Here is a 22,141-nt window from a genome sequence, read left to right as displayed (position 1 = left end):
TGGTAATTTTAATTACTTTTAAAATGATTTAAAGGTAATATTAATTTTATTCATCTTAAGTTTCTTTTTGAGGAATGATTTACGAAATTGTGTTCTTCAATTCTAGAATCGACTATCAGAGGCAAAGAGAGAAATTGAGAAGTTCTCAGTTAATGATAAACAGGTATGATTGCTTTTGCCACATTTGTAACAAAACTGATATGCCTTTTTGCAAATATTTTCACATTCAGAAGGCACAGTAGTATTTGAATTAATCTAGGTATGAAATAGAAAAAAGAAATGTTTGTGTGACTTCAGTTTATGGTAAATTGCATGAAATAATTTTATGGATAATCTGAAGCTTCTTTGTTAAAGAATAATCCAGAACTCAGATTAACTATGGCAGCCAAATAACCATATCTTCACTTAGGATAGTTATACGCAAAATGGTTACTGAATGTTCCCCTAAATGTTTAATGACATATAATTACCAAAGTATTCTTAGCCATATGATGTATTGTTCTTGTTTTACTGCAGCATCTCAGTATACAGAAACCTACCAACTGTGTAGATGTGTGCATTGGTAGTACATCAAAATGTTGGTGAAACTGAATAGGCATTCATAAAAAGGGGGGAAGGTGGAAAAAAAACTTGATATAAGACTATAGACAGATAAAAAGAAACAAATTGTCTTCTAGATATGAAGACTTCTGCATCTTCATATACTTCAGACAAAGTATAGCTAATTCTTGCAAGTATAGCCAAGGGAACATAGCCATTAATAATGTTATTTTAATATTGTTGTTAGTTGGTTTTTCGTTTAGCATTTTCAGGATTAGGAACTGTTAAATGACACTAAAAAGACAGTGCTATCAAATATTTTGAGAGCTTCAGATAGGTGGTACCTTGGAGAGACATGTTTCAAGCTGTATATGGCTTTAAAGCTTAAAACCAATATTTTAACCAGCAGCAACAGCAAAACCTGTAAGGAGCATGCAGGCAATTTCACCATGTTTTTGGCCTCCCTCGACTGTTTTAAGCCAAGAGGGCTTCTTTTTCCCCCCTACCAGGAAGTAGGAAAAAAACAACAGGGCAAAATTAGTTCTCATTGCCCCTGGGAGCACATGGTGAATCCTTTTAGTTTAGAAAAATGATTTAAAAAAAAAAGACCCCAGGGAGGCCAGTGCATTCCACAACCCATGGCAGTTGCTCACCGCTTGTGTAGATACTTAATAATACAGGAGACAAAATACAGTACTATCAGGCCAAGCTCTGTCAAATAGTTGATAAAGATACCATGGCTGATAGTTTCAGAAGCTTCTAAGAAGTCCAGAAAAGCTCATAGTATTTTCCCATCCAGAATCCAATTTAGGATATCTGCCAAGGTGATGGGAATAGTTTTTACCCCATATTTTAGTTGAAGCCAGTCTGAAATGAGTCTAGATAATCAGTGTCATCGCAATGTGTCCCAAATGGCAGTACAGTATTAGCCCTGTATCCAAAGTGGTTACATTCCATAGACCCCTATGGATATCTGAAGCCATGGATAATAGGGAAACCCCACTGTTTTCAATGAGACAAACACCTTCCAGCCCAGCATACCATAGAACCACACTGGAGGATCCAGAAATGCCTAGAGAGAGAACATTTTCAGATGTAGATAAGTGAAACCATGCATACTAAATTTTGCAAGCAGTGAGCGCAGACAGTGTTTGCAAGCATGATTGTAAATATCTTGCTCTTTCCTCACCTTTATGCTCATTCTTGTTTTGGAACTTGAGTTCATAGTAACACTAAAGGAATCAGCTTCCAAAGTTTTTTTAATCTAAATAAAAGTAACAATGTACCCTTCTTTCACTGTAAGACCGAGAAAGCAAAGCTCTTGCAACGTGTGCATTGAGGTCAGGATGTCCTTACCTTTTCTGCAAAAATGTTAGCTAAAATGGTTGACGTAGTACTCACTGAATCAAAAAAATAGTACAGTGTTCTAATGCTTTCTTTTTTCCCCCTTAACATAGGTTGTGCACTTTATTTCTGTTGATATTTCCAAAGACTGTGCGCATGTGGCAAAAATTCTAAAGCAAGTAAGGAAATTGCTAGCTTTTACATAACTCCTTGTTTTATATGGTACACTCTTATCACAGAAATGTTTTGGTGAAAGTAGGGTTCATATAATTTGTGGGCAGCAGTGTTTTGTTTTGTTTTATTGAACTCACTAAATAGTTTTTCTTTTCAGGCTCAAGAGAAGTTGGGTCCAGTTGACATGCTTGTAAACTGTGCTGGAACATCAGTTAATGGAAAATTTGAAGATCTTGATGCCAGTAGGTTTGAGGTATATTATTCCCAACTTTTTATGTCTGGATGTATTTGAAAAATGAATACAGCAGCATCAGACAAATTTACATTTGACTAATCAGAGATACTAAAAGTTAGCTCTCACTGTCAAAAAAGTATAATCCATTTTACCAGTAATTACTGATACTGTACATTCGTATTATGTTGTAAGTTAAAAACAGCAGTGCAATACACACAGCTGAATGTTTTCTACCTATGCAATAACTATTCTTAATAGTTATTTCTCATGTATTAAGTTATTGTTGTTAAAGACAAAGACTTCTGTGATCTGAAGAAAAACAAAAATATAAGTGTCTCTTGTATTCATCTATACTGCTTGCCAAGCACTATTGCTGTGTAACTTCCATTGAGTAATACATGTGTGGGAATACCTCATAATCCTTATTGAAACTAAAGAAAGCTATACCAGTCTATGCATGTTATATTCTACTTAATGTCGTTTGAATTTGAATTTAATCAAAATTTCCCAAATGGGCAACACTAGACTAAGATAGCAATTATCTGGAAAACATCCTGTACTGTGTATTTTAAAAGTCAAGCTGTGTTTGTATTTTATTTATTAGAGTACTTCTACCCCGCCCTTCAGCCCTAAAGGCTATCAGAGCGGCTTACAATCTAAAAAGACATGACACAAAAGGAGAAGGGAATGGTGGTGGGGAAGGGGATCAGGTCCAGCAGTTCTTCTCTCCCTCTGAGGCCTGGGCCAAGGCAGATAGACTGGAGGGAGGGCTCTTCTTCTTAGTTCAGGCCAGGCCCGGTGGAGCTGGCAGGCCTCACTCTCCCTCTGATGACGTAGATGGCAGAGGGAGGGCTCATCCCTTACTTTAGGCCAGGCCTGATGGAGCTCGCAGGCCTCTGAGAACAATACAGTACCTTCTCAGAAACATTTTGATAGTCTGCAGCTGGCCACAAATAAAAAAGGATTACTTTGTGATGAAATTCTATACAAAGTTGTTACTAGACTTAACCATTCCTTTGAATGCCTGTAGTGATGATGCACGTTCTAAAGTGAACATTGTAGACAATTTATATAGAGGTACCTGGCTGTACTAGTTGGGGAGTTCTGGGGTTGTGGGTTGCTAGTTTTATGTTCAGTTCTGTTTTAAATAAATAAATAAACCTTTCCAAATTCTGTGCTGAAACTGATCCCAAAACCTTGATAATATTTTTCCAGAGTGAATCTGTGTGAGTTGGATAGGGTCATTTCAATACTGGTGCTGCTTTAGAAGGTGAAACCTTGCAGCTATGGGTTATTAATAGTCCACTATCCCTAATTAGTTTGGAATTCATAACTGGGGCGGTGTTGCTGCAGGTCAGTTCTTCTATTTACTGTTTGTAACTGTGTGAGTGAATATAAGAACCTGACTTACACGGTCTGAAATCATTGGTCCAGGTAGCTCAGCATTTTTATGCTTGTTGGTAGTGGCTCTGCAGGGTTTTACCTTGGGACTTTCCACTCTGCTACTTGGAAATGCTGAAGAGTGAACTGTTTTCTTCCCAATCAAAAGTACAGCCTGTGTCACCCTACTAGCAGCAGTTCCACAAGGATTCAAACTAGTGCTCGCAGCAGAAGGGACCTGACTGCACACTACCCAAGAGGCTACCCACATGAATGCACTACAGCATATTGATGGGTGCAGCCCAGATTTTGCAACATATAAGCATTTATAACATTTAGCCATTTACTCAATGTTTGGAGTGAGTGTATTGCACTGAACTGTACCTTCAGTGATGTGGCTTAATATCATTGAAGCTTCAAATGTGAATACCACACCTACTTAAATGTGTGCATGAATTATTGAGACATGATGAATGCTTATGAAATTCATTGACTCTGAATTATATGTTTATTGAAAGCAATTGATGGCTGTCAACTATCTGGGCAGTGTTTATCCAACTCATGCAGTAATCACCACCATGAAGGAACGAAGGATGGGAAGGGTTGTGTTTGTGTCATCCCAAGCTGGTCAAGTTGGGTTGTTTGGCTACTCAGCATATTCTGCAACAAAGTTTGCTCTTCGAGGATTAGCTGAAGCTTTGCAAATGGAGGTATTATTTGTTTCTTAATTGCATGTATTGTATTTTTTGAAAATGGTGTTAAATTTTGTGACATTTCTCTAATATAAAAGTTGAAGGACAAAGTGTCTTCTGATTCTGGAAATGTTTTATTCTTATAAGCCAGAGCAAAAGGTAGTAAATATTGTCTTGTGTGATGTGAGAGCTGCACAGTGAAGAAAGCAGACAGAAAGAAAACTAATTCATTTGAAATGTGGTGTTGGAGAAGAGTGCTGAGAATACCATGAACTGCCCAAAAGGCAAACAAATGGGTTCTGGAACAGATCAAGCCTGAATTCTCAGTGGAAGACAAGATGACGAAACTGAGACTGTTGTCCTTTGGCTGCGGCATGAGAAGGCATGGCTCACTAGAAAAGACTAATGCTAGGGAAGGCAGAAGGTAGCAGAAAGAGAGGAAGATCACACTCCAGATACACTCAATCAGGGAGGCTGTAGGCCTGAATATACAGGACCTGAGTAGAGAGAGCAGTTGATGACAGAGGGGTCTTGGGAATGCCTCGTTCACAGAGTTGCCATTAGTCATGGTTGACTCAGGGAGTTAATAGTTAACAACACTGTTTTTCAAACAGAAGTGAATTTCTGTCCCTTTCCATTTTTCTTTGTTGGCATTTTTGGCAATTGCTGTGGCAGAAAATTGGCCCCTAGACCTGATGCAGTTGCCTACCCCTGATCCAGATAATTTGCATAGCATTGATGTTACCATTATATAGAGAAATGTGGGTTACTTTTGCTAGGATATAGGTGTATAAAATTGTAGTTTATCTCTTTGGCTTAAGAATTCTGTGTATTAAATGAATACAGAAAAGGAAGAAAGCCATAGCTAGTTGAAACTATGGGCTGCATTCCATCCTGTTGCCAGGCATGGACTAAACTATTTTACATGTCATAGTAAGAAGTAAAATGTTCTGTAGGAGAGATTCTTATGGTTCAAAAGCCATGTGAGTATACTATTTTAGTATTGTTCCATTTGATGGGGACATTTGTATCCTGCATCAAAATGAGACATAATATCACACATGACATATTGAGCAATCTGTTTTTGAACATCATTCATCTGGGCAGCTAGAATACTAATATACCTGTGCATGCATGCCAATATTTTACACTTTTCTCCACCGCTAGTAAACTGGTCATGGCAAAACTCAATATATTTAAATGTACTCAGTATTTTTCTCTACAAAAACAGGTAAAGCCCTATAATATCTACATAACAGTCGCCTATCCCCCAGATACAGACACACCTGGCTATGCAGAAGAAAGTCAGACCAAGGTAACTTTTTCATCTTAAATCAAATATTCTGTTGAGAGATCTGTTTCTTTGCTCAGAATATCTTTGATTTTTACTCATGAGTGAGAATGAGTTTGAAGATATTATGTCTTCATGCAAAACTTGACAAATAAGATAAAATGAAAATTCATAGAGTGTTCTGGCTGATTAGGCATCTGAACTTTGGTCTCTTGTCTGTTAATCCAATTGTTGGAATAAACAGTATTGTTTATATTGTTATGCTTTTAAATGGCAATTTAATGTAAGCAAGTGTGGGTGGTTGGAACAGAACTGCAGAGTCCTTATTTTGAAGAATGATTTGCTCAAGTGCAAACTGATTTTATTTTGATAACGTATTGCACAAAACTGTCTAGTCCTTGTAGAACTAATCAGTAATGCACTACCTTGAGCATTCCTGATACCTGGTTTTTATTGCTCATTTAACACTCCTGCAATAATAAAAATTGCAAAATGCCTTCTATTGAGATCTTCAAACAGGTTGTTGCTCCTTGAGTACTTAAGGAATAAAGACAGCCAGCAGTGTAGTGGTTTGAGTGTAGTGCTATGTCTTTGGCAGCCATGGTTTAAATCCCTGCTCAGCCATGGAAACCCATTGGGTGACTTTCAGCCTCAGAGGAAGGCAAAGGCAAACTCTCTGAACAAATCTTGCCAAGAAAACCCTGTAATAGGTTCACCTTAGGGTCTCCACAAAATTAAGAAGTATGTATGTAAGAGAAAGTTCAGACCCCACTGTGGAATATCTCGTGCTCTATTTCTGCTGCCACGTGCACTTGGAAAGTTTCTGAAATTTTTGATACCCTAGGATTAAAATAGTTTTTTTTCTTTTTCTTGTTTTCTTCTGGAGGGGAAAACCTGAAGTTTTCAGAAAAATTGAAAAAATGTAATATTGTCATCATTTGGATGAATAAAAACAAATTAAAACTGAATCCAGCCAGGACAGAGGTGCTTACTATCAAAGTCCTAATGTTGACTTGGAGGTGTGTCAGCCAGTTCTGGATGGGATTACACTCCCTTTGAAAGACTGTGTTTGCAGCTTGGGAGTGGTCCTGGATCTGTCTCTCCCTATGTCAGGTCAGATAATAAATAATAATAATAATAAATTTTATTTCTACCCCGCCCTTCCAAGAAATGATCAGGGCGGCTTACAAAGTTATAAAAAACATTACAATACAGGTAAAATTCAATCAGCAATTAAAACCATTAATTACAAAGACAGGAACAGGAAACGATAAGTAAAAAATACATATATCAGGGGCAATAGAAAAATGCAAAAACAATCATCAATCCAGGGTCAGAGAGAAAAAAAGGGGCAGGAGAAACAGACAAACAATTTAAGGTGGGAAGGCCAGCCGGAATAGATATGTTTTCAGCTGTTTTTTAAAAACATCTAGCGAGGCGGCGGAGCGAAGCTCTGCAGGGAGCTTATTCCAAAGTACAGGGGCAGCAGTGGTAAAAGCCCTCTGTGAGGTCCGAGTCAGATTAGACCTAGGGACCTCCAACAATTTGGTCCCAGATGTTCTGAGTGTGCGGGGTGGATTGTGTGGGGAGAGGCGGTCCTCCAAGTACCCTGGGCCCAAGCCATTTAGGGCTTTATAGGTCAAAACCAACACCTTGTATTGAGCCCGGAAGCGAATAGGCAGCCAGTGAAGATCTTTTAAAATAGGTGTTATATGGTCCGACCTGGAGCTACCAGCGACCAATCTGGCTGCCATATTCTGCACTAATTGCAGCTTCCGAGTTTGGTACAAGGGTTGCCCCATGTAGAGCGCATTGCAGAAATCCAATCGAGAGGTTACCAAAGCATGTACAACAGATTCTAGGTCCTTTCGGTCCAGGTAGGGACGCAGCTGGCGTATCAGCCGAAGCTGATAACAGGCACTCCTGACCGTCGCATCCACCTGAGAAGTCAGCTGGAGCGACGAATCAAGGAGTACTCCCAAGCTGCGCACCGAGTCCTTAAGGGGGAGCGTGACCCTGTTCAGGGCCGGGTGACAAATCTCACCACCAGGAACCGGGGAGCCTATCACCAGTACTTCCGTTTTCCCTGGATTCACACTGAGTTTGTTCTCCCTCATCCAGCCCATTACTGACGCCAAGCAGGCATCTAGAGGAGAGATGCCAACCTTAGTTACTGCATCAGTCGGAGACATAGAGAAAATTATCTGGGTGTCATCAGCGTACTGATAACACCGCGCCCCATGTCTCCGGATGATCTCTCCCAGCGGCTTCATGTAAATGTTGAATAGCATAGGGGACAAGATCGCTCCCTGAGGGACACCAGATGTCAGGGCCCTCCTATCGGAGCGACAGTCCCCCAGCTCCACCATCTGGGATCTGCCCGAGAGGTAGGAACGGAACCACTGCAAAGCAGTGCCCCCAATTCCCAACTCCCTCAGGCGTCCCAGAAGGATACCATGGTCAATGGTATCGAAGGCCGCTGAGATGTCCAAAAGCACTAACAGGGACACGCTCCCCCTGTCCATGCCCAGACGGAGATCATCAACTAAGGCGACCATGGCAGTCTCAACTCCATAGCCCGCCCGGAAGCCAGTTTGAAATGGGTCCAGAAAATCGGTGTCGTCCAAGATCGACTGAAGCTGGAAGGCGACTGCTCTCTCGATCACCTTCCCTAAGAAAGGTAGCAGCGAGATTGGTCTATAATTATTACGAAGCAGGGGGTCTAAGGAGGGCTTCTTTAGCAGGGGTTTAACCACTGCTGATTTTAATTTAGATGGAAACTGGCCCTCACTTAGAGATGTATTAATTATGTGGTGCAACATTAGTCGCACCACATCTCCCCCCTGAGCTGCCAACCATGAGGGACAGGGATCAAGAGAGCAAGTCGTCCTCCTAACACTTCGGAGGATCTTGTCCACTTCATCGGTACTAACAAACTCAAAGTGATCCAGTATAACAGGGACCACGGACGCTTCGGACACCTCTCCTATAGGATCTGCACAAAAACTGGCGTCGAGATCAGCCCTTACCCGAGAGATTTTATCCGCAAAGAAGTTGTTAAAATCGTCGCAGCAGGCTTTAGATGGCTCCAAGATAGGGCTCAGGGTGGGAGGGAGTCGAATTAGCTCCCTCACAACCCTGAACAGCTCTGCCGGACGTGACTCTGCGGACGCAATACGTGCAGCATAGAAGGAGTTCTTTGCTGCACGTATTGCCACTCCATAAGCTCTTAAATGAGAGCGAAGGAGTGTCCTGTCAGACAAGCGCTGATGTCTTCGCCATTTGTGCTCTAGTCGTTGCGCGACCCGCTTCCTTACCCTGAGATCTTCCGTGTACCAGGGTTGTTTATTGGAAGCAGGCCGGAAAGGACGCTTGGGAGCGATGCTGTGTATAGCCCTAGAGAGATTAGTATCCCAGATGTCGACTAGGGCATCAACAGAATCGCCGTCAGAGCCAGTCGTATATCCCTCTAGGGCTTCTTGGAACCTTATGGGTTCCATCAGCCTTCGAGGGTGGACCATCCTAATAGGTCCGCCACCCCCGGGAGGGTTAATGGTAGGAGCCTTGATTCTAGCCTCAACCAGGAAATGATCCGTCCATGGCAAGGGAGAGACATTAGAGATCTCTACCCACGGAGCCTCCATGTCCGTACTGAAGATCACATCAAGAGTATTACCGGCACAATGAGTTGGCCCTGAGACTAATTGAGACAGGCCCATGGCTGCCATAGTAGTCATGAACTCCCGAGCCGCACCTGTTGGAATATCACTGGCCTCGAAAGGGATGTTGAGGTCCCCCAGGACAAGAAGCCTAGGGGACTCCAACACCAGTTCCGAGACCAGCTGTGTCAGCTCGGCCAGGGAATCTGTTAGCGCACGGGGTGGCCGGTAGACCAACAGAATCCCCAGACTGTCTCTGGCCTTCAGGGACAGGTAAATACATTCGATGTGATCTGTTTTCCGGATTGGGATCCTGGTTAAGGAAAGAGTGTTTTTATGGACCAAGGCAACACCGCCCCCCCCCCCCCCCCCCGCCCACCTAACCTGATCTGGTCCTTAACTGAGTACCCGGCTGGAAGGGCCTGGGCCCACACTGCCTCACTCTCAGGCCCCAGCCAGGTCTCAGTGATGCACGCCAGGTCACAGTTTTTATCTTGCAAAAGATCATAAACGATGTGGGTCTTATTTTTTATAGACCTGGCGTTGCATAGGAGCAGAAACAGGGTTTGTGGTACGACTGGGCTGACCCTCAGGCCTCTTTGGTTAGGAAAGTGGAAGGAAGGAGAGATAGGTATCACACATCGATCTCCCCTTCCGTCTAAACACCTATCCACAGTCCTACCGCCATACCTCCCCTTACCCCGCACAACCTCAATTGGGGCTCCCATTACAAATGCATCCGCCACCACAGTTGGCCTCCCATATCCCATTCCCACCCCACAACCGACAAAATCTAATAATAACAATAAAACCCCGCAGCAACAAAGGAAGACAGCAGAAGTTGTCATTCCTAATAACACTAACTAATCCAAAAATTACCCCAAATTATAAAAACCCAGCTCAAACCATAACAAACTGGCGAGCAAATAGATTCCTGTCCCTTCTAAGGAAGGAACGCCAGCCCTTCGCCAAAGGGGGGGAAAAAAAAAATAGATGCAGGGGCCAGGAATGCTTGTTATCAGCTTTGACGGATGTGCTAGCCACACCCCTTCCTACAATTGGAAGACTTAAAGATGGTAGTTCATCCACTGGTAACCTCAAGGTTGGATTTCTGAAATGTGCTGTACATTGGGTTACCTTTGTATCAAGTTGAGGAAGTTTCAGTTATTTCAAAATATGACAGCCATATAGATCACAGGTACATCCAGCATTGATCATATCACACCAATATTACAACCACTCCACTAGTTGTTAGTTTCCAGTCAAAGTAGAAAGTTTTAGTTATTACCTTTGAAGCTCTACATCGTTTGGGTCCAGGTTACCTTTGGGATCACCTCCTACATAATTTGCCCTGTACATTCAAGTCCTTTGGGGAACATTTACTTCAACTAGCCAGAACTAGACTGGCAACTGTCACCCAGAGGACCTTTTCACCAGCCGCCCCTAGACTGTGAAATGACCTGCAGGGAGAGATTCAACTGCTAAGTATGCTGTCTGAATTTAAAACAGTATTAAATCTATTTTAAAAGTACCTCTTCCGACAGATCTACCCAGTTGGTTTTAAACTATGAATTTTAAATTGGTATATTTTAAAATTATGTCTGGATGATTTTAATGTAAAGTGGTTGTTTTAATGTTCCGTTTTTTTTGTTTGATTATTTTAATGTATAGTAGTTATTTTAATGTTGCATGTGTTTTTAACCTATGTGTTTAAATTGTTTTATGTGTTTAATTATATGTTGTATTTTAATCTTTGTTGTACTCCACCTCCAGCCTTGGGAAGAGGTGGATAAGACATCATCATCACCATCATCATTATTATTATGGATACAATTTTAAAAGTACAGTTTATTCTTGATCTGTAAAGGAATTTTAGGTTTGTGATTCTAGTAGGATCATGCAAAAATAATAAAGATGGAAGATACTATCAACAGTAACAAAACAAAACAAAAAAATCATTCTTGGTATGGCAGGTGGGGCAATCCATCACATATGGGTATTACCCAGTTGCCAACCCAACAAGGCAGAAGTCTAAATTATTTTTCCATTTTATCTGTTAGAACTCCCTCCTTCTCTGCCAGTTTTTATTTTTATGCCCTGCCAACCTGATGTGAGAAAGCGCTTCTCAGGTGAATTACAATAGTAGTCAGAAATAGGGAGGAGAAATGGAGAAAAGACTGGAGGAAGAAAGAAAGGAAGAAGTTCTGACAATAAACTAAGAAAAGGAATGAAAGACAAGGTAAACCTAGTATGGCTAAAACCGGAGGTGGAAGGATGAAAAGAGAACATTTTAAAATGTAAAACCCAAATGACCACTGCCCAGTGAGTCTGTAGAGTACAATGTTGTCTGCCATTTTCATGCCGGTTTGACAAGCAACAGCCCCGACTATCATTTGCAGTGCTCAGGGAGAGAGGCTGTGGGTGGAGTTGAGATACGACACATCGAACCCCTGGCGTTGAAGTGTGGTGGAGGCAGGAGGCAGTGAAAGACAAACTGTAAGAGCAGCAGCACATGAATTAATACACACAAACAGCGTCAAGGCAGACATGGAGTGAGAGTTTGCTCAACATGCTGCAGATGGTGGAATGGATAAATATAAAACACAGGAATTTGCGGCTTCTTTACACACATTGTTTTCAGAACTGACAAATGTGAGTGGGGGACAGCTAGAAATTAACATGCAGAGGCAGTCACCTATATATAGTAATGAGGAAGCAAGGGAGAAAATAGAAAAAATAAAGGAAATGCAGCAAGAAGCAGCAAGACATATGCAATGATGCCAGATTTCAAAGCCTTGATTAGAGAAGCAGTGAGCAAGGAAATAACTACATTTGCAAATAATAATATGCATAAATTAATAAATGATATATAAAGGGAAATAAATTGGATTTATTCAAACATCAACTTAAATGAAAATAATTGAATTTCATAAATGAAATTAATGAATTAACATCAAAGCCTAATGAATTATAACAAACTGGAATTGTTTATAATCAAAACCAGTTGAGAAGTAGTGATACACAGGAGAAGGATATACATAGAAATAGTCAGAAGCAAGAAGATGAGAATGACAGGGTAGATGATGGAAAACCAAGGAAGAGTACAAGAAAACAAAGATATATAGAAGAACCAGATATATAGGAGGAATGGGGGAGTGAAGTAGTAGAGGAGCAAGATTATAAATCAGAATATAATTTCTCAGATGAAGAAGAGGGAAATGATATTAAGGCAGACAGGCTGTTTCAAAGTGAAATATTCAAAAGTTTTGTTAAAGATGGTATTACAGATGTTAGGTTTGAGGAATGAAGTAGATAATAGCCAGTCAAAAGACACAATAGATAAGGATGGTACAATAGCTTCAGTAATAAGAAAACAGGTATCCTAAAGCGTGTCCAATGGAGGGTGACTAAAATGGTGAAGGGTCTGGAAACCATGCCCTATGAGAAATGACATGGAGTTGGCGATGTTTAGCCTGGAGAAGAGAAGGGTAAGAGGCGATATGATAGTCCTGTTTAAATATTTGAAGGGATGTCATAGTGAGGAGGGAGCTTGTTTTCTGCTGCTCCAGAGAACAGGACCCAGATGCAAGCTACAGGATAAGAGATTCCACCCCAACATTAGGAGGAACTTCCTGACAGTAAGAGCTGTTCGACTATGGAACACACTCCCTCGAAGTGTGGTGGAGTTTCCTTCTTTGGAGGTCTTTAAACAGGCTTGATGGCTATCTGTCGGGGATGCTTTGATTGAGAGTTCCTACATGGCAGGGGGTTGGACTGGATGGCCCTACGATTCTGTGATTCTATGAGGAAATACCTATGCCTGAGAAGTCTAAGGAATTAATTGAAACAGAATGAAGAACATCTTTAAATACTAAAAGGAATTTAGGGTATTGTCAGAAGCTATATTCTTTTGAGAAAACAAATATGGATCTTTTAAAGGTCCACTCATTATGGCCCAATAGCACCTTTGATTTCAGGTGCTATTGTTCCATGTGAAGGTGATGCAACTTTAAAAGACATGGACAAGAGATGAGCAAGAAAAGTGCACAAGGCTTTGGTGCCGGCAGTAAAAGCATCAGTAGCCACATCAATGTTTTTTCAGGCTGCAGTGCTATGGATTCAGGATCTAGAAGAATCATAGGAGGTGAGTGTGGAATTGGACCGATTGAAGAGAATTCTGCAGTATGTTGCAGATGCGAGTCACAACTCCACTGCATTTGCAGCCAGAAGCATTAATGCAGTTTCAGTAGACATTCATTGTTGTTGCATCATTGGGAAGCAGACAAAAGGTCTAGAAATAAATTGACATTCATTCCCTTTAAGGGAGAGCTGCTATTTGCCGAGGCTACCTTGGATAAAGTTTTGATAGAAAATAAGGAGAAAAACCAAGATATGCCAACACTGCAGAAGAAACATTTGTATAGACGCTTGTACAGGAGTGGATTTGACAGCTATAATTCCTTTCATGGAGGAAGAGGAATGGCTAGACAGACAAGAGTTCTGGAAGCAAAGACAGCAGTAGTACAAAGGACAAGTTATGGGAAGCAGAACTTCCAGTTCAGGCAAGAGGTGGAGGTTCTTCCTCAAAAAGGGGAAGAACCCAGTGTTGACTTGAGGACTTATCCATTAGGGGGAAGATTGCTGCAGTTCAGGCAGTTTATGGTCAGAGATAATGACAGACCAGTGGGTAAATCAGTAACATGAGATTACAAAATAATATTTGACAAAAAAACGAACAGTAGATATCTTTGCTCTCTGGTAGCGAGAGATTTAGACAAGCGATAAATAGCAAGGAAGGAGATTCAGTACCTGTTGGACATAGGGGCAATAGAGGGGTTTCCAGTGGATCAGACATTCTGGGCTTTATTCTCTTTACTGTGCCCAAAAGCAATGGCACTTATTATCTGGTTTTGAATCTCAGGTACCTCAGTGTTTATTTAAGGTACATGAGATTCATGATGAAGACGCTTCAAACTATTTATTTATACCCTGTTCTTCAGCCTTAAAGGCTCTCGGAGCAGCTTACAGATAGTTATTAAGACAGTTCCCTGCCCTCGGGTTTACAATCTAAAAAGAAAGGACAGTTTGAGGAAGAAGGATCTGATGGTTTCTGTAGATTTAAAGGAAGTTTATCTCCATGTTCCCATGGCAAAGGCAGACAGAAGGTATCTCAGATTAGAGTACTAAGTACATAATTATAAAATCAAAGCATTGCCTTTTGGCCTAGCATTGGCACCAAGAGTGTTCATGAAGGTGTTGATATCATTGATAGCATTCCTGAGACAGAAAAGGGTTAAGTTATATCCATGCCTAGATGATACAGTGCAGAAAGCAAAATCAAAGGAGGCAATGTTGACAGACCTAGAATTGACTGATGAAACTCTGGAACGTTATGGGTTCCTAATACATTACAAGAAAAGCCCATTAACACCAACCAAGAATTTAGTATATTTGGGAGCCTTGATAGATATTGAAAGGGGTCTTATAAGACTATTACAGGAAAGGAAAGGAAAGTTAAAGCAAGAGATAGCACATCTGACATCAGTGAAAATAGCAAATTTAATTATGCTGGCCACATTAATGAGAATATTAGTATTGATACAAATTGTGCCGTGGGGAAGGTTCCACTCCAGATCTTTGCAAAAACTGTTGCTTCTGTATTAGAAAGCTACTGGGAGAAAACTGTACTGTGTAATCAGTACCATTTTGCTTGAAAAAAGGAGTTAAGATGGTGGCTGCTAGACAGGAATCTGGACAAGGGGGTACCTTTGATGTTTCAAAATTGAATGCATATAACATCAGATGCAAGCTTAGAAGGATGTGGTGCTAACCGCAAACATCTCTCGACACAATGATGGTAGAGTATGAAAGATAAAGGACACAATATAAATTACTTAGAATTGAAGCTAGTGCAGGGTCAATGTTTTTCCAAGGCCAGGTCATCCAGAAGAAATGAAATGGCATTCCTTAGATGTGAGGAGAACTGTAAGAATTTATATCAAAAGAACAAGTCAGTTCACACATTTGGAAGCAATACTTGTCTCATTCAATCCCAGAACTTTATGTTATGTTATGTTATGTTATGTTATGTTATGATTTGGAAGGGAAGCCACAACCTAGGAATGTGTAGCTGTATTCACCCAGGTTAGTGGCTATGAGTTCAGCGTATGCTGTGTCAACACCTTTGCAAGATGTGTGTGACGCAGCAGAATGAAGTGAACCCTCTACTTTAATAAAACATTATAAATTAGACTAGTACAGGTCAGCACAAGCTTCATTTGGAAGGAGAGTGTTGCAGGTAGTGGTTCCAAAATAGCTGAGTATCTCACCCAATATTGGCGGCTTGGATAGATCCTATACATGGTGGATTGTTCCAGCTGCCATCCCGAGGATGAGAGGTGATACTTACTGTGAAGGGGGAGAAATCCACAGCCTTTATTATTAGGAAAGGAGTTAGAGAAGTGATGAAGAAGGAATACCGGACAGGGATATGACAGTGAATGTAGGACAGTGGGAGGGGGAGCGAGGATAGTATGAAGACATAATCAAAACTCAGGAAATGGAAAGGGCAAGTAGGATTAAGCAGGGCTAGATAAGGAAACTGATGGAGAAAGGGAATTCTAATGGATAAAATGGAAAAAGAATTTGGACTCCTGCCTTATCGGGTTGGCATGCAGAGTAAAACCCATGCATGGTGGATTGCTCCCCCTGCCATTCCAGAACAAACAATCACAGTAAGTACAATTTCTCATTTTGCTTCTTTTAGTTGGCCATTGTGTCAAAGAGATATAAAGCAGTTAGTGCCATAAAAAGAATTGTGGAAAGGAAATGAAGACCAAGAATTGTGATGATCTGATATTATATGTTTTAGTGGGCACCTGCCCTGGGGTTCAGAGGCCAGTTTCTCTCAGCCAGGCCACAACCTCCCTGACTGCATGCAGTAACACTTCCTGCAGTTATACCACATCCCAAATGGTGGTGTAATGTCCCTGATGGTTACTGTTTTTGCCAAGAGGGCTATTGGGGAATGATTGCATGGGCCATAGGGTGCTAACACATCTTTTTGCATGTTTTGGGGAATTTTGGTGAAGTTTCCAGAGTAAATTGGCCAAAAATAATGCCAAAAAATAGATTAGGAAATTTGGGGGGGGGGGGGGGGGGCTGGAGTTACAAAGGTGGGCCCTGTGCTTTCTCCACCCCGTTATATGAGGTCTTACGTAAAAGCCTTCCAATTACATAGTTTTTAGAAATAATTTTGCATGAATAAATACATGAATACCTCTTTTTAAAACTTTAATTCATTCTAAAAGAAAATATTCCATAATTAATTTTGTCCAATTTTGGAGGGGTGGGGATGGAGTTCCAGATTTTTTTTTCTATTTTTTAAAAAATTAGGTTTCCACATCTCTTCTATCACCATAAAACATGAACTCATTTCAGGTGTCAAAGAAAACGATACAGAGTTTATGAAGAGATTTAATTAGATTTCCAGTTATAAAACAAAATCATACATGCATAATCTTATTTTAGATATACTTGTAACAGACACAGGTTTGGTTTTTCCAGTCATGTGAACAACTCAAAAAGAAAATTGTTTTGTACTATAACATGCATATATCCATACCCATATAATGTTGAAACTAGAAATAGCAAAGCTGTTGGTTTTGCAGAAATCTTAAACTTTTGCATTCCGATTGCTGTACACATTTTAGATTATTCTCATGTACATCTTACAGTATGTGCCACAATAATTGATGATGCCTTACTATACAGGTTTGGAAAGGACAATCTTTTATATATTGTGTACACTTGTTGCAGTTTTATAAAATTTTGTTGTAGTCCCCAAACTGAATTTATTGTGTAGTACAATTCAACTGTATTGAGTTCCAGTATGAGACCACAAATAAGTGGGGTGGGAGTGGATAGAAAGGCTCATGAGTCCCTGGATTCACTGTAATAACTACTAGTGCTGCTTGTGTCCATGCAGGAGAAGGTAAGGCAAAGGTCAGCCTGTGGAAGTTTTTTACATTAGGGGTGGGAATTGGGCAGCCTTCCAGGTGCTAATTAATTCCAACTTCTGTTGTTGTTCACCATTGGCTATACCAGCTGGGGTTGCTGAGAGTTCTAGTCTGACATCCTCCAGAAGACTGCATGATTCCCACATCATCTGTACATTTATGTGTTGCAGTTGCAGTTAACTAGATTATTATATGGGCATTAAAATTTAAGCCAAGTGCACTATGTTATTGTTGTGTGCCCTCGAGTTGTTTGTGGCTGGTGACCCTAAGGTGAACCTATCATGGGGGTTTCTTGGCAAGATTTCTTCAGATGAGGTTTGCCATTGCCTTTCTCTGAGGCTGAGAGAGTGTGATGTGTCCAAGGTTACTGGGTTTCATGGCCAAGCTGGGAATCAAACCCTGTGTTCCACAGCCATAGTCCAACACTCAAATCTTTACGCCACACTGACTCTGTATTTATGTACTTAATTTTCTATCCCAACTTCCTGACTCTCCCAATAAGAAAAGAATTAAGATGTTGACTGTGATCCGGACTGTGATATGGATAATATCTCTAAACTGCTAGAAACACAATAGTCAAGAGGTGTGTCTGTTGAATCTAAGGGGGAAAATCTATTCTGTTTCTGATCACGACTAGCAAAAACTATAGAGCTGATCCACAAGATTTCAGAAACTAAAGAGCTTTATTGATTTTTGTTTCTACTATATTCTTGTACAAAATCTTTGTACAGTATGCTCACCAAAACCCAGTTGCAATCTAATGGTGACATAAAAATACTTGATCACTGCTATAAAATACTTAGAATAACTCTCTGAACCTGGTCTTGAAATATAGATACTACTTTGGAAAAAAAAGGTTCAGGTGGTGATCACATGTTGGCTAACAGTTATATGTTCAGCCAACCTGTTGAACTTTGGGGCTGTACTTGGGAATTTCTTTTTGGTTTTATATCTGTGTAACATTTGTACTTGTATTCAAGCTTTTAGAGACGAAGCTTATTTCAGAAGCATCATCTATCTGCCAGCCTGATCACGTTGCCAGAATTATTGTTAAAGATGCCATTGTAAGTAAAATACTGTATAAAGTGTTTTTCTTGGTGGAAATTGGGTGGTCTGCTCAATTAGTGGAAGCAAGTTGAATCATTTAAAATCAACAACAATGCATGTGCTTTCTCCATAAAAACTAGAACTAGAATAGCCTTAGTGTCATCTGTATTTAAATAGTTCAATTTATCTACAACATACAATTATGTAAATAGTTCACTTTGAATAAATAGTTCAATTCAACAAAAATTTCATTTCACATTGTTATAAAAACAGTCTTTTCTACCACCAGTTTATTTCATTTTTTTATCCTGCTTTTTATGAAGGCATCATTTCATTTCTTGAAACATTTCAGGACAGAATTGTAATGTTGAGGTTTATGGTGGACATCCCAGGGACCATAGGAACTTTTTGAATCTGAGCATGATGAGAACTGGTGTGCCCTTAAACAGGAAGATACGAACTCGTAAAGCTGATTCACAAGGCTACAGAAACGTCCACGTTGGTAATTTTGCAACACCAGAGAGGACAAAAAAGAAGACATTGCAAGAGCATCCCACAATTTAAAGTCCTCTGACATGTTCCACAGAATTTGGGGGGAGTATCATGCCACTGCTGGAACCAATGTAGTTTTATTTCTCTTCTATCAGAATCAATGGGAAGAAGAAAGCAACTTGTCAACCACAGCTTATATGCACTCTGCACTTTTTGCCTTGCTTGTGTAAGCCAACAGGGCAGTGGCATCCCTAGGGTTGGTGTCACCCAATGCGGTAACTCATGGCAGCACACACACATTGACTTCCTCCCATTTCACACCATACAGAATGCTTAGTAATGCTTTTTTGCACTAGTTACTTATAAATCATAATTTCCAAATACCACTGAACGTCATGTTGATAGTTGTGATATAGACATGTAGAAAAATTAAAATTATACCTTCAAATTACAATATCATGCACAACCTAAATGTATTTACATATACATAGTGAATGTATATGTAAATACATGTAGGTTGTGCATATGATTTGATTAAAATGTGATTATTTTAAAGAAAATTTTAAAAGAATATTTTTTTAAAAATCATTTTTTGAAAAAAATAAATTTAAAATTTTGAAATTTGAACTTTTAATTTTAAAAAACTTTGGGGCCTCTCCTTTCTTTTCCCACTGAGCTTTACCCCACAACCACCATCTCTTAAAGCATTTTAAAGGGAAGCAGGTGAATTCCAAAGCCTGTTTCTGCCAAAAGGTAAGTGTTTCAGGAGCAGTGGTGTCACCCCCCACTTAGGATGTTACCTGGCGTGGCTGCACCCCCCCTAGTAATGCCAGTGGAACAAGGCATTGGAAAATGCTGTTTCCCTGCCTCAGTTCCTAACTGCCCATGGGCTGTGCTCATATACCCCCATTAAATTCAAATAAGAATTGTATAAAATAATGTTTTTATTTTTTAAACAGAAGAAATCAAATAATGTGCATGGTGAAATAAAAAAGATTAAAGAGCCATCTAAAAATGAGAAAGGGGGAATCTGAATTCCAAAATGGAAGCACCACTAAAGAGGGTCCAGTCTACAGTAATTGCGAGTCAAACATCCAATCTAAAGAGCAAGAACTCGTAGGCCATTTTGAAGGTTAATAGTAGTGCTTCAAACTGAACTTGGAAGTAAATAGTGAGCCAGTATGGTTTATATATTGTTGGCCACATTTTGTACATATTCTGGTTACAGAGATGTTTATAAAAGCAGCTGCACATAAAGGATACTGTAATAATCCAGTCAGGATGAAACTAGTGCATGTGTAACTCAGACCACATCTTCAAGTAACCTGGCAAGTCAGGTGGTAAAAGTGTTTCTATTATCCATGGCAACTCAGTCTTTGTATGTGGTTGCATCTGTGTGTGCTGTGTGATGTTACATGTGCTGACCAACATAGAAATGTCATGCAGGGTACTACTATTCAGTCCTATGATTGAGTAGTTGGCAAACTACTGATATTTTCTTCTACTCCACCCAGCAAGGAAAATTTTTCAGCTCTGTTGGTGCAGATGGTCACATGTTGGCAGTACTGACCGGTGGAATGTCACCTGTCTCTTCTATTGGTGAAGCTCTAGAGGCGGTAAGAAAGAAAAGTCAGACTGTCTGATTTACAGTACCTGTTGGGATTAAGTGGGGCATTCATTATTATTGGATCTGCGTAATTAAAAATCCTGTCTTGGTTTTTTGCTTAAAATGCTAGCAGCTGTTAAATTAAAGAGCCATAATGACATATTCCATCTATGGAGAGCAAAACTTACTATATGCTGTAAATCTTGGAATAAACCTTAATTTGACCTATTTAATGACTGTAACTTTGAAAAGCATTATTTTTGTGTTACAGTGGGTCCTCGCCTTACGCGGGGATCCGTTCCGGATCCCGCCGCGTAAGGCGAATTCCGCCTATGCTCAAGCCCCATTGTAAACAATGGGGCTTGGGCGGGGCGCAATGGGCGCGTGTGCCCATTCAATTGAATGGTACGCGCCGCCCTGCGCGTGCCCCACAGCTTGAGCGCGTATGCTCAAGCCGTGTAAGGCGCACCCGCGTATGACACAGGCACGCTGTACTTAATTGCCTGTTATTGATATTGCTCAAAATGTTATATTGAGCCATGAGAATGATTGTGGACCAACACCAGTCTGGACAACCATTCTGAGGAGTACTAGTGTAGACTACTTTTCTATTAAAATAATAGTCAAGTATGGCTTACAATAAATGAGAATATGTTACTTGCATAATGTTGCTCACCCTAAATAGCAAAACAGTGTATTCACTGCTGCTTTTGGAAGAGTGTTATGCGAAAGCTAACAGGTGAACAGTCAGTCCCAAATGAAAAACTATTAAACTAAATGGCTTTCAGGTTCTTTCCAACATTATTGGGTATTACTGGTATTTCATATTATGACCACACTCCTGTCCAGGCTTCCACCATGTGTGTTAAGAGACACTCTTTTTTACAGTGGTTTTACTCAAACTTGCAGGGCATGGGTCATAGAAAATAGCATTGACTATATTGGCACCTTGGCAGTTACACTATAGGACATTGTTTCACTTCAGTACTATACACACACACACACAAAATGATGTTCCAGTGGATCATTTTGTAGATTTAGGGCATAGTGTATCAGTATAATGGTGACATTAAGCTTTATCTCTGTTGCGTGAGTCAGAGGAAGTTGTGCATTGTATTGAACTAATGACTGGAGGCAGTAGTGGGCTGAGTAAGAGCTAAGCAATTGAAATTGAAACCTAAAAAGACGTGCACATATGGTTTCTGGTGTCTGAGATTTGGGGACTTTGCCTGTTCTAGATGGGGTTGTACTCCTTCTGAAGGAACAGTTATGCAGTCTGTGGTTGGTTCAAGACCCATCGTTGTCCATGGAGATTATTTGTTACCAGATTACCTGTCACCAGCTTTTACTGATAAGCCTACATTAATTTCCTAAGAATTACTTCCCCAGTGTGATGCATACTTGTAAATGCTCATCTAGATTACTATAACATTCTATGTGGGAATTTCCTTCAGTATGAATCAGTGGCTGTTGATTCCGCAGCCCAAATAGTCTATAAGGTTCTCTAACAGCCACATAATATAGCAGTGGTAGTCAGGTTACACTTCCCACCTGTCAGTTCTTGAGCTATCTTCAAGGTTTTGTTACTTTCCATAGCTCTTGTTTCCAGATTTTATAATTTCTATATTATGTATGCTGATCTATTATCTTGAATATATTGCTA

General features: G+C 40.2%; 1 protein-coding gene across 2 annotated transcripts in view; it reads left to right on the top strand.

Moving 5' to 3' along the window:
* The window catches only part of LOC149316977 (3-ketodihydrosphingosine reductase-like), a 39,600-nt gene that overhangs the window by 13,762 nt on the left and 3,697 nt on the right, over nt 1–22,141 (top strand). The window contains exons 3-9 of one of the 2 annotated variants that reach the window (XM_089516616.1): nt 107–163; nt 1,998–2,063; nt 2,216–2,311; nt 4,192–4,383; nt 5,597–5,680; nt 18,314–18,397; nt 20,387–20,488. In XM_089516616.1, the coding sequence (XP_089372742.1) occupies nt 107–163; nt 1,998–2,063; nt 2,216–2,311; nt 4,192–4,383; nt 5,597–5,680; nt 18,314–18,397; nt 20,387–20,488 (681 nt within the window). Of the gene's footprint in view, nt 1–106; nt 164–1,997; nt 2,064–2,215; nt 2,312–4,191; nt 4,384–5,596; nt 5,681–18,313; nt 18,398–18,732; nt 19,285–20,386; nt 20,489–22,141 lie in introns of those variants that run through there. The other variant, XM_089516617.1, reaches the window with a different exon arrangement.

This window comes from Sceloporus occidentalis, unplaced genomic scaffold, assembly GCF_023333645.1.
Source record: "Sceloporus occidentalis isolate IW3139 unplaced genomic scaffold, rSceOcc1.0.p SCAF_3, whole genome shotgun sequence".
Lineage (NCBI taxonomy): Eukaryota > Metazoa > Chordata > Lepidosauria > Squamata > Phrynosomatidae > Sceloporus > Sceloporus occidentalis.
This window is presented reverse-complemented; position numbering and strand designations above follow the sequence as displayed.